The sequence below is a fragment of the Trematomus bernacchii genome, unplaced genomic scaffold (genome assembly GCF_902827165.1).
Source record: "Trematomus bernacchii unplaced genomic scaffold, fTreBer1.1, whole genome shotgun sequence".
In the NCBI taxonomy this organism is placed as follows: Eukaryota; Metazoa; Chordata; class Actinopteri; order Perciformes; family Nototheniidae; genus Trematomus; species Trematomus bernacchii.
Window position 1 is genome coordinate 972,945 of NW_022987683.1, and position 13,281 is coordinate 986,225.

Below are 13,281 nucleotides of genomic sequence, written 5' to 3' on the forward strand. Positions count from 1 at the left end.
CATTCAAAAATCCCTCTGCGGAGGAATGGAGAAATGTTCTGAGTTAAAGGGGACCTATCATGCAAAATGCACTTTTGTACGTCTTTTATACATGAATATGTGTCCCCGGTGTGTCAGGGAACTCACCAAGTGTCAGAAAACACAACCCTCTCTCTTTTCCTCCATACCCAAATCTCTAAAAACGGGGCTGCAACGGAGCTGATTATTATTTGAATTTTTCTGACGTCAGAAAAGGGGTGCTCCGCCTATATGGGCAACTCTCCACCTATCAGGGGAATGAGAGACCGCTCGAAAGCGCTGGAGACGCTGTAGTACATATGCCAGGTCTGTAAGTGGCGCTGTAGTCTGCCACAAAAGCAGAATCAGCCCTTGCAAAAACAGGGCTGGAAAAGAGCAAATAGAGCAAAATGAGGCATGGCTTAAATGCATGATCTGTTTGGTATTTTGAAAAAAAAACTTCACAGACATGTTTTATATAGGTATGGCCCTACAATATATGTTTCAAATATAGCATGATAGGTCCACTTTAAACTGGGAACATGCCGTCTTACTTTTCCAACATTGACAGAACGACAGATCCTGTGTTTAAAAGCAACAAAGTAATGTGACGTTTTGATCTTGAGTTTCACTTGGTAATGCTTTCTCTGCTAACTACTCCATACACAAATCACTTTGAGTGATACAGTGGCTTCTTGACCTTGGAAACAGTAGTACAAAAATCAACCCATCTATGAATTGAGTAGCTGTTCTGGAGCGTTTTATAATTTCACATGATATTCATAAGCAGATGGAGTTTGCTCAGCCTTAAATTATCATAATTCAATTATAATTCAATTAAATTTAACCCTAAACATTTAGAGCAGCTAAAATCAATATTTCTGTATTCAAAATGGATTTAATGACTCTCACTGGGTTACCCATTGACATTTGCCTCCCAACTCTGCAGCCCCTAATTTAGGGCTTTTAAGCTCATTATTTTGTATTTATAACACCTATATTTAATGTTTCGGTTCACTCAAGTTCCCTTCAATATCAAAAGATGCAGTTCAGTCAGCTTTAAATGTTTAAAATGCCAACTTTTCTTAACATTTTGAGCAGTTATAATCAATATTTTCCTGCTAACAATTGAATAAATGGCTCTGTGCATGAGGAAGTGGTCTGTTACAGTGAGGAACTATATTAAAAATGACCACCAGATCCTTTGTTTTCAGCACAGTGTTTTTGTTTTATAACCCCCATATTTAAAGTTTTGATTCATTTTTCGCTGTCATCGGCATCAGTTTCAGAAGCAAGCAGCAGTTTTTCAGCAAAGAAAAGCTCTAAAAAACAACTGAACACTTCCTGTCCGGCACCAAAGACAGACAAATTAGTAATTATCTGGTGAACAATAAACAGCTTCTTTGCCATATTTTGCACTTCTTGTCCATCAGGCAGTCTCACAGTGATACAGCAGACTCACACGCCTACAGGGAGGATGACACATCGTTTTATTTTTCAGACAGAGCATTTCCTCCAGCAGCTCTGCTTACAAGTTGTACAAGCCAACCAGAAAAATTCAAACTCAAGTGAACAGACTGTTTAAGTTTTTCTTCTCTAAGTGCAGAGTGATGGTTTCTACAAAGCATTTCAAAGAGCAGTGCTGATGATAACACTCCAGATAATGCCAGCGGGGCTACATGTTGTGCATAAATTAATACATGATAATTACTCCTATCTTAAGACAATTATTCTACCAGCTCCTGTGATGCTTCCTCAGCTGTTTGTCCTCAATTAAAGTTGTTTTTTCTCCTGCTCATTTGTTCAGATCGTAATCAGCATGGCTGGTAAACAAGCTTTTGTAAGGCTAACCTTGCCCTGTGTGCTTTTAGTGCTGATTCTTATCCTTCTGACAAGAGTTGCATCTGCAGGTAAATATTTCATCATTCTTCCTGCAGGGACAATAATGTCCCACTTTATTTCACTATTATCCTCAGCCAAATATCCTGTATTCCCTCTGCTTTACATTCTGCTTAAAGCTCAATTAGACTAAGATTACACACAAAGTAACACTCGCAGCTGTAGCATAACATCAAAACACTCTGTTATTTGATATCTTCAGATGTTGTCAATGTATGATTATGATAGAAGATGCTCCACATATAATTGATTTACACAGAAGTGGTTTTTTTAGGGCCTTAAAAGATGATTTCTGGTTGGAAATCCTACTGAGAAGTGCTTTTTAAATTGAGAAAACACTTCAATTCATGATCAATCCAATAAAGTTTTAAGCGGTTCCATGAAATTTCCCCTCAGGATATTTTACTGACAGTTTAATTTTTGTGTTGGATAGTGAGATGAACAGACAGGAGGGACAGGGAGGCTGAAGATGTTGACTGATTGGTTGTGAATCTAACTTGACCTTATGACCTTTATCATGACATGACCCTTATTCTCATGCAACAAAGACATACAACTGCTTGTAAACATTTTTAAATGTATTTGGCTTCAAAAAATGACTAACATTTAACACAGGGATACCATTCAAAAATAGAATGTGCATTGCAGTTTGAATTTCCAATAAGATAAGATGGTACTTTATTGATCTTTTACAATACTTTACAATACTTGATCTTAGTATTTTGTTGATATATTTCCCAAGCTTCTCTTCTCAGGTTTTGAACCAATCCCATGCAAACCAATGAAGTTGAGCATGCTGGAGTATATTTTAAATGTTTTTGTACATTTGTTAAAACCTGTAACAAAAGGTTTTTACGGTTTCATGGTCAGCATCCAAAGAGCTCTTGGACATTTTGATGGCCTACTTTATTTTTGTAACTGGTCCACCCATACTTATTTTCAGTTGTATCCCTAACCCAACATCTTAAAATCATATTTTCTGTAATTGGAAACTAAATTGGCATTACATTTGATGAAGGATGCATAATAATTTGACGTTGGATTTGAATCACAAAGATTAGCTTACTTGAACTTGACTCAACTTGTTGGTCTTGACAATGAACTCCTACATCCTACATTGTGACTTGACTTCATAATACTCACATTGTCCCACGCTTATCGGCTGATATATATATATCAATCTGATCCATCATAAACATTGACACTAGCCAACAAAAGCCCATTGGACTTGAACGAGGCCATCCATTCTCCCAGTGATCATTCGGTGCTGTAACAGCTGTGACAGGAATAGGCCGGTATTGATCAGCTGTTCACACAAACATAATTTACTGAAGGCTGTAAAAATATGGCACATCTCGTGTATTTCCCACATGTGAGCAAACTCATACGCCTGCTTTATCATCGCCGTGAAATACATTCGTCCTCTGGGATGCGGTCGATAAGCGTCTGCGACTTAAAGCCCCCAGATTAACCTGCGGTTGCCCGATCGCCGCTTGTAATCGTTTCAAGTTCTTCACGCTCGGTTATGTCGCCGCATTGTGGGTCCGATCAAAGACTAATCCGGGTTTTTCTTCTGGACTAATGCCTATTGACTTTTCACAGAGGTCTTACATTGAATCAATTCCCCAGTTAAGCGCACGAGAGGCTCAATAGTTAATGGCAACCTGCGGAATAATGTCTTTAAGTGCCAACGGATGGAAATGAGATGGTGTGTCATTACTGGGGAATAATCCCACTACACTTTCTCCGTCCTCACGTGTAATAGTTTCATCTCGCCCCCTCTTTTCCTGCTCCCTCTCTTTTGTTCTGCGGGGTTGAGTGATGAGGGAGGCGACCGGACCATCCGTCACTGTTGATGTCGTGTGTGTGTGTGTCTTAGTGTCTGTGTGTGTGTACGTATGCATGTCATCTGGCGCCGGGTGGCCTCCCGCTGATGTAAGAGGGATCCGTCATGTCTCGCTGTCACAACAGCAGACACGCATGAGTGGACACACACACACACACACAAACACACACACACACACACACACACACACACACACACACACACACACACACACACACACACACACACACACACACACACACACACACACACACACACACACACACACACACACACACACACACACACACACACACACACACACACACACACACACACACACACACACACACACACACACACACACACACACACAATGCAGTTGTCTCCTCTAATGTGTGTGTAACAGAGTATTTCAGCGTGTGGTCATGGATACTTTTTACTGAATTGATCTGATTAATAAGTGGGTTTTGTCTTTCTTTCTTTATTTTTAATATACTCTTCTGTCCATACATGTTGTGTAATCAGTGTGAATTTCAACAGATTTTTAGGCCCTGGAACTTTGCAAAGCTATGATATCAACTTCCATAATTTTTTTTATATCCATGTCTCTTCTTCCTAAATCGTGTTAAGCACCATGATGGCTCATTTCAGCGAATCCTGCTAGAAATATAAAAAGACCTTTGGTGCATAAATAGCAGCACAGAGAGGAATCCTCGTGTGTACCTGCCCCTCGAGTGGTTTCCAGCGAGCTAAAAGAGGCCCTTTGGGACGAGCTGAGCATTATGGAGTGGCAAGTAGACACAAGTTAATTTTGGAGCATCAACAGAAGCAGGAAGTGTGACAGTATGTGTTTGGAGCATCCCCTGCTGAACACAAGAGGAACTGCAGCACTTATTTGTCTTTGAGATGATTACAAGTTCTATCTCACACAGGCTCCTCCCTCTACTGGACTCTATGGGTACTACCAGGGGTTAAATTGGGATTTGATATGTGGGGGGGCTCTGTGTGGAGGTGCGAGGGGGGTTCTCGAGGATCTCATTATTTGACCTTAAGGGCTATACTGTATAAGAGGCCCTAAAGCAACTGCTCCATTATCTGTATCAAATGCACACATTGATGCCACCAAAGGACACAAAAAAAATATATAGAAAGTACTACATATAAACTAGAATTAATTTACATCTTAAATTATTAATATATACACAAAAAAAGGTTTACAAATATCCAACCTTCAAATTGCTTTTTTAAATCAACAATGCTCTGCACACTTGCTAAAGAATCTTTGTGTGGAAATCTCAGTTGATTTGTAGGCTGCGCGAGTATGGCCAAAAGTATGTGAGTAAATCTCACTGTAAACTATTTAATCATCACCAAATTCTGTGATATTATGACCGATCATAACTCAGCTTTATGCACACACATACATTTTGCATGGTTTAAGAAACGGCTCCGTGTTACAGGACGGGTCGGGGGGTTTGGCGGAACCGCTGCAGACTCTCTGCACGGTCCGGCGGCTGGTGCTGCAGCTCCTGATCGGAAGCAGAGACACACGTTCACTAAGCCGAAAAACTATATTCGGTCACAGAGATCTGCTATTTTAAAGTAAAGTCAACACATATCGAACCTTAAATATAGTCTATATTAAGAACGAAAAAAGTTTTAACATATATATAGTTTTTTGTACAAATGTGCAAGGGTGATGACGTCAGAGCATCGTCCTAGGTGCCGGGGCTGAGCCCCGGACAGCCCCGGCCCAATTTAACCCCTGGGTACTACTCTTCATCAATGATACGCGAGCGTTCACACACTGAATTTGCATAATCGTAGCCGGCCAATCAGGGCGAGCCTACCTGAATGCGCGCGCAGGCCTCACAGTATATAAGGCAGCTACACCTCCTGCAAAAAAGTCCCACATGTTAAACAGTTACTGGAACTGGTGCAGCCGGGCGATTGGTTCACAACCATCGACCTGAAGGACGCTTACTTTCATGTCGAAATTGCTCCAAAACACAGGAAGTGTTTGCATTTTGCCTTCCAGGGGATAGCCTGTGAGTACAATAGACTACCGTTTGGCTACTCCCTGTCCCCACGCACGTTCAGTGTACGCCCCCATCAAGACCGAGGTGTACGTCCCCATCGTGGGAGAGGTGTACGCCCCCATCGAGAAAGAGGGCAGGCTACTACGTGCCACTCTGTCAGAGAACAGACAGACGTCCCTGCTTCAGGCAGTTTTCAGACTGTGACGGGGGGCAACGGTGACAGTCCTGACCATCATGCAGACCTTGGGTCTCATGGCGGCTGCTCACCACGTGGTACCGCTGGGGCTACTGCACATGCCTCGCCTACAGAGGTGGTTTGCCAGCCTTCGTTTAGATCCCAAGAGACACAAACGATGTCTGGTGATCATCCCCCATCAGTGGAGGGCAACCTCCGATACTGGGGGTCCCCAAAGCATTTGCTGAAGGGGACTCCACTGGGGCAGCTGACCTCCTATGCCACGGTGTTCACAGAAAAAAAGAACGTCCGTGACAGGATGGGGAGGGACCTGCCTAGAGACAGCTATAGGTGGTTGCTGGCCTCTGACAGAGACCCGGCACATCAACCTTCTCGGGCTACAGGCAGTAGTACTGGTCCTACAGCACTTAAAAATCTTACTACAGGGAAAACATGTGCTGGTGAGGAGCGATAACTGCACCACAGTGGCGTACATCAACAGGCAGGGCGGAGTCAGCTCCGACGCCTTGTTGAGCGCAGCGGAGAACCTGTGGTTGTGGGCCTCAGAGAATGTTTTTATCTCTAATGGCGCGTTTCCACTACACGGCCTCGCTCGGCCCCGCTCGGTATGGCTGGGCCTCGTTAGGACTGGCTCACTTTATGGCGCATTTCCATTACAGTTTAGGAACTGGGGCAGTATCTATAGTAACGCAGTGTAGGCGGAGCCGTGACGTGATCTTCAGAGGACCCCAGAAAAACAACACAGCCGTTAGCTGTTAGCACTCAGAGCTCACAGCTCCTCATATATATTCAGAAACTAGACAAAAGTTAAACAAGTACAAACCACAGACTGCCTGTGTCATGGTGAATACAGTCGCTGCTTTATTTATGTCTGTATAGGCCGTTGTTGTGAGTGTGGACGGTCAGAGCATATACTGCGTTAGCTTAGCCAATCTCCATTTAGAAAACAAGCATTTTAAAAGGTTTTTCCCCTGCCGTCTGTCTGCAGACTTGACAAAGCATTAATTCATGGTTTTTACTAACCGGTATCAGTATGTTGTTACTTCGGCATCATTTTGAAACGTGTATTACAATTAAATCACGGTCAAATATGTCCATCTTGTTGTAGTTGTTGCCCCCTTGCCAGCGACGCTCTCTCTAGTTTAGCATACTCAGCCCGACTCAGCCTCGTTGTCTCTGGCCCTGGACCCACGATTTTATGAGGCCAGAAAAACTGTGAATTAGGACCCGCCGGCCGGTACTAGGCCAAGTGGAAACGCAACCAAAGACGGGCCGCTGACGTCACAGCCCTCTTAAACCGGGCTGCGGGCTGTAGTGGAAACGCGCCATAAGGCCCTCCACATTCCGGGACTGGAGAACAGGGGGGCCGGCCTCATATCAAGAGACGGGCCCCTGCCAGACGAATGGGGGTTCTCCCTGGCTCGGCAGGACAATCCACCCTTGGGGGTGGAGACGTTTGCACACGAGCCATGGCCAAGAAAGCTGCTCTACGCCTTTCCACCGCTGCGTCTCATTCCCCCACTCCTGGAGAGGGTGAGACCCGAACAGTTGTCGGTCATTCTGGTAGCCCCAGGTCGCTGCTCCGCGCCGTGGTACGCAGAAGTGACACAAATGATGGTGGGCCAGCCGTGGACCGTCCCTCAGTTCTGGGGGGGGGCTGTCTCAGGAAGCAGGTGCAATAGGGGCGTTACCCAATCTGGGCCAACCTCTCCAGGCTTGGCTCCTGAGAGGGACAGGCTGAGAAGGGGTGGACTGTCTGACAATGTTAGACAGACTATCCAGGCAGCAAAAGTGGGATCCACCACAACCTGTTACAGGACGGAGTGGTTTGGATTCCAACGTTGGTGCGAGGAAGGGAGTCTAGAGCCTCTGTCCGGTACATTGGGCTCTATTCTATCCTATTTACATGCTCTACGCCTTTCCACCGCTGCGTGTCATTCCCCCACTCCTGGAGGGTGTGAGACGAGAACAGTTGTCGGTCATTCTGAATTATCTTCATTCCAGTGTGTAAGGAAGCTTTTTTTCTCACTTTGTTTTAGAGAGTAAATCACAATGTAAAATCAGCCTGAAGTGCAGTCAGAGTAAACACTCTGCAGACAGATGTGCATATGTCCCCTGTGTCTCTGCTGGGTGAATAATGTGTCTCTGTAAATGACTGTTTAATAGTGTGTTATCCTATAAAGCATCATCGCTGATGGCACCCCGAGTGTGTGTGACTAAGTACAAGTGGTGGGAGTCTGGCTGGGACAAAAGTGGACTGATGGAAACTTCACAAAGAGAAAAAAGTGTTTCATGTATTGAAATAAAAATGAAATAGTTGGATCATTCTTTTGACAAAAAAGTTTTCTCATGCAATCAAGCGTGTGAGCCAGGAAGTCTTTGTGTTTCTCTGCAGGGGGACTCTGCCGGCGTAGTGCCATGCTAAGCATAACACTGAGTAGTAATAGTAAAGGTTTATTTTTCAAGGGGAAATCTAAAATGTATGATTCACTGAAAACAGAACAGATTCTTGCCCATTTTTACTGCTCAGCCTATGATGTTTACTGACTGGAGGTCATGTTTTACAATGGAGAAATAAAGAAGTATGAAAAGTGATGCATACAGTAGAAGGAAATTGTCAGCCATCTTTTTAGAGGGCAACAGCATTGGATAGACACTTGTAAAAAAGGGAACATTACTTATTGCTGACACTTATACCTCTACAATAACAGACAGTATAGACTCTAAAGAGGATATAGATTAGAATGAATTGTATCGCTAACAGATAACTATCATTATGTAGGTTCATGTAAAGTGACATTGCAAAAACACTACAAGTGGTCATTTTAATGTGAGCTGGAAAATGTGGTTAATTTTGTCCTCCAATATTTACGAAAAAAAGTATACTGTAACAAGCATCAAACAAACATTTTTAAGTAAAGTATCTCAACATTCTGCTTCAGTTATATGTGGGCTCCTTAGGTATCTACAGCACGTAGGCTGTAAATGGACCCAAAATGTCACGATCTAATGGACTATTCTCAGAGGAAACATCATAAATGGCCTCCTAAAGTTTTATCTTTAATCACAAAGTCAGCGTTTGCCTGGGGTTGGAAAATCCAGCCTCTATATTTCCTCTGTTGGGTCTCCCAGGATGATTATGGATCATCGAAAATACCTCTTTTGCAGTAGCTTGGTCATGGATTGGTAATGATACAGGCCTCATTTAGACCATACCTGGAAAATTCCCTATAACTCATAGTCAAATAATGAACTTGAGCCTGTTTTTGGTTGTGTGTGTGCTGGTGATCAGGTGTTACCAAAAGAAGATGAGATGCAACACACTGCAGTGCAAACACGGTTAATAACAGCGATCTGATTACACCTTCCAAGAGGCTCCAGACCTTTGGATTTGGCTCTGTGCTATTAGACCTCAGTTAATGGGTGGCTGAGGAAAGGAATGGCCGCCTAAGTGAATGGATGTGTAATTATGAAATGGGCGATACAGTCAATGTAATTAGCTTGTTTATGTGCGGTACAATGGATATAGGCAGACGTTAGGGCCCTGCAGTGGCCGACGAGTACAGAGAGAGAGGAAGAGTGAGGGATGAATGAGTGAGAGAGAGAGAGAGCAAAGTCCTTATTCAGGCCTTTTCTGCTCACCCGTCACATCAAGGCTCCAAATCAATCCTGCAAATTGGTTTGTTCCTTCAACAAGGTTACCAAATGATGAAAGGATGGGGGAATGAAGTGCAGAATATGAGATAGAGGGGGAATATGTGAGGGCTGTAACGAGAGTGAGATAGAGGGATGAGGGTGGGGGATGTCCCGGTGTTGACGTATCGCCTAATGCAGAGCTTCGTGTGTGTGTGTGTGTGCGCTGAAGGCCGACAGTTTACTACAGAGGGGGGTGAAGGATCCCGTGATTGTTTGTTACAGGTAAACCGAATCGGCTGAGTTATGGCATCCCGGCTCACACACCGCTCTGGTCATGTGGCAAATAGGTGTGTGTGTGTTGTTGATGCAACCACAGACGCTCCTGTAATCCTGTCACGATGAAATGTGGGGCCCATTTCCCCTCATTCCCAGCTGAGTTCAGTGGAATTGCAGAGTAAATATATAAATAATAGAAGCGATAAAAAATGCCAGATGTTTTATTTTTTTCTCTGACCTGAAGCTTTTGTTTTCTGTGTGTGTCTTTCAGGAAAAGTTCACGCCGGAGTGTAAGTTTAAGGAGAGTGTGTTTGAGAACTACTACGTCACCTACTCATCCATCCTGTACAGACAGACCCAGTCAGGACGGGCGTGGTACATCGGCATCAACCGAGATGGACAGGTCATGAAAGGGAACCGTGTCAAGAAGACAAAGGGGGCTGCGCACTTCCTGCCTAAACTCATTGAAGGTACAACAGATTCATATAACTTACAATATTCTTAATGCTCTTATGTTGCCACCAGAGATGGACTGGTCAAACAAAATGAATTTTGGCAAATTTGGAGAAGCAAGGCTGACTGAAAATAAAACATTTTTGAAAAGTAAGGGGATGCCAATGTAGGGGGTTTCTAAAAACCTTCCACTTCGAGGTAGTGAAAAGTCGTTTTTTCACCCCAGCTATGTTTCAGAATGCTCAAAATCAGCCTTAATCAGAAAAGTTCAATCAGCAGCAAAGTCTCTAAAGGGCCTAAAGAGCAGAGTTTCTGGGTGAATTATCTGCATGTTTCGCCCGTCTGGCCAACATCTCAATGGCCTGTAATGTAAATTCCCTAGCTGAGCTCCCCTCTGTTGTCTTTTTCCTGTATAAAGTGCTTGTTTTTCTGTTGTAACAGGGTCAGATCCTGGTGCTATCTACTAGCGCAGGACCTCTGGCCTTTCCAACTGGAGATAATATTGATTCTGTTAAATGCTATAACTCTTTATTAAATAACACAACTTTGGTTTAAGCTTGAATATTTGTTATGTGTGGAATTTCCACCACAAGGGAAATGCACCAAGCTGCTCTCAATTCTTGATTGACAACCTGTGCAATAGGTGATCTGAATTACCATCTAATATACTCAGGGGAATTGTTACATTTAGCTAAAATAATTGTGAAAAGACAAGTCACATCAAGTACCAAAGAATGACTGCCACTTTATGCAAAGTTATTTGATCGATTGCTCATTTAAATATATTAAATTGATATTTCAAAATAAAAGTTTGGAAATTCATTTAGTTTTAGGTTCTCTCCCCTTTACTATTTCCCCCCCCACTCCTTCTGTATCTATATGAAGCATGACCTTTTATATATAAGGTCATGTTAAAAGTGTCAAACAACTATGTACAATAAATAGAGTAGTGCAGGAATGAGTCCTAAAACCTGAAGATGAAATAGCATTTGACGACTTCCGGTTTCCTTGTATCAAAGTATTTTTTTTTAGAACGGGTTTGATGTTAGATACCTGAATTAAGGTTTGTCGTGTTTTTTTACATTTTGTTCCAAGACATAAAATAATAATAATAATAATAATAATAACTTGAATTTATATAGCGCCTTTCATAACCTCAAGGTCGCTTTACAAAGAAACATATAAGGACAAGACATAAAACATAAAAATAAAATAGGGGGCAGATATGGAAGTGTAACATTGCAGTGGGGGGGGGGAGAGTGAGTTATTGTTGGAAGGCTATGTTGAACAGATGTAAAATAGTTATCAGTTACCCCTACCTTGAATGCCTGAAGCTATGTGTTGTGAAATGGCGGATGCAAACAAGTGACTACTTAAATCTACAACGCCAACAATTAGCCGCCTTTATCTTAGCAGTGGTGTCATTTGACCAGGATGTGGTGCATTTATAGCCTAACAATAGCTTTTTACTTCTGGCAACTCCATTTGTGCCACAAAATCATAAAGTGCTGTAATATGTGGAGATTATCCTGCCGAAGAAAACATGCAAGTATCATAAACGTTTGTTTATTCCGAAGTCAAATGGAAAAATTACATTGCTTTTTGTTGAGGGAGCTCTTGAGATGCTGATTTCCGGGTCCACCTACAAAAATATTATGCACCAAAACACAAAGTGAAGTCTTTCATTTATACTTTCACCTGTCTCTTCTCAGTTTTAACTAATTCAACCCTCTCCCTCCACAGTGGCCATGTACCGGGAGCCCTCTCTACACGACGTTGTGGAGCAGAGTCCGCCCAGGAAAACGCAGAAGACCTCCAGTGACTCGCCAGTGCTCCAGAACGGCAAGAAGGACCCTAAATCCAAAACCAAAACCTCCACCTCCTAGCGCTTAAAGACACGGGTGGGAGGAGGGGTGGAGGACACGGGGCACTTGGCACCAGCGGACACCTGAACAGGGTTGTTAGGGCTACTCCCAATGTGCAACACTGACCCTACATGAACTCTACGTACCACAATGCACTGGTGTAAAGTTGGAGACAAAAGTGGCAAATGGGGAGCCCCTTTTACCTTCACAGACCCCCCACCCACCCACACCAGCCCTCCACCTTCTTATTATCAAAGCCTGGGATATAAAAGCAATAACTCCACGAAGGGGTGAACATCATCGTATAGCATGTCACCACTGCGTGTTTAACTTGCTGGAAGGAAAATCCCACACCGCCATCATCAGCGACATGCTTCCAGTCAACCAAATATTTGAACAAAGTCTTCCTGGTTCTACCACAACGGGTGCAACAGTCAAAACGGTCCCTCAAACATACTTTACAAACGGGTTTTCATTTCCCCACAGGGTTCCATGCTAAGGTTAGCTTGACGCAGAGCCATGCTAATGCAAAGTCTGTCACAGAGACCCTTGCAGACTTTTTGTTCCGCAGCCATCTGCTCAGTCCACTTCTTCCGTGTGTGTCAGCGACTTTGTGAGATGGCCTGGATACTTGTCAACCTCATTCTGTTTGTGTGGCTGTGTGTGTGTGTGGCTGTGTGTGTGTGTGTGTGTGTGTGTGTGTGTGTGTGTGTGTGTGTGTGTGTGTGTGTGTGTGTGTGTGTGTGTGTGTGTGTGTGTTCCTTTCATCTACCTTTCACCTTTAGCGCGATTTGATTAGTTTGTGACATGGACTCAATGTTCCACTCGGCCGCACAAGAAAACCCCTCCCATCCTCCCTGGCTCTGTTAATGGAGTCTGGGGCTGATCAGAATCTTTTCGACCCTTAAACGAGGGGCCAAGAGCTCCCTCGACACACTGCATAACCACACACACACACACACACACACACACACACACACACACACACACACACACACACACACACACACACACACACACACACACACACACACACACACACACACACACACACACACACACACACACACACACACACACACACACACACAC

The 13,281-nt window shown here is 43.5% G+C and overlaps 1 protein-coding gene across 1 annotated transcript in view; it reads left to right on the forward strand.

Annotated features, from left to right (window-relative positions):
• fgf11a (fibroblast growth factor 11a) overlaps positions 1–12,823 on the forward strand; it is an 81,312-nt gene extending 68,489 nt beyond the window's left edge. Inside the window, exons 4-5 of the mRNA XM_034136389.1 lie at positions 10,143–10,341; positions 12,068–12,823. Coding sequence (XP_033992280.1) covers positions 10,143–10,341; positions 12,068–12,210 — 342 coding nt within the window. The 3' untranslated portion in view covers positions 12,211–12,823. The remainder of the gene's footprint in view (positions 1–10,142; positions 10,342–12,067) is intronic.
• The last annotated feature ends 458 nt before the right edge of the window (positions 12,824–13,281 follow it).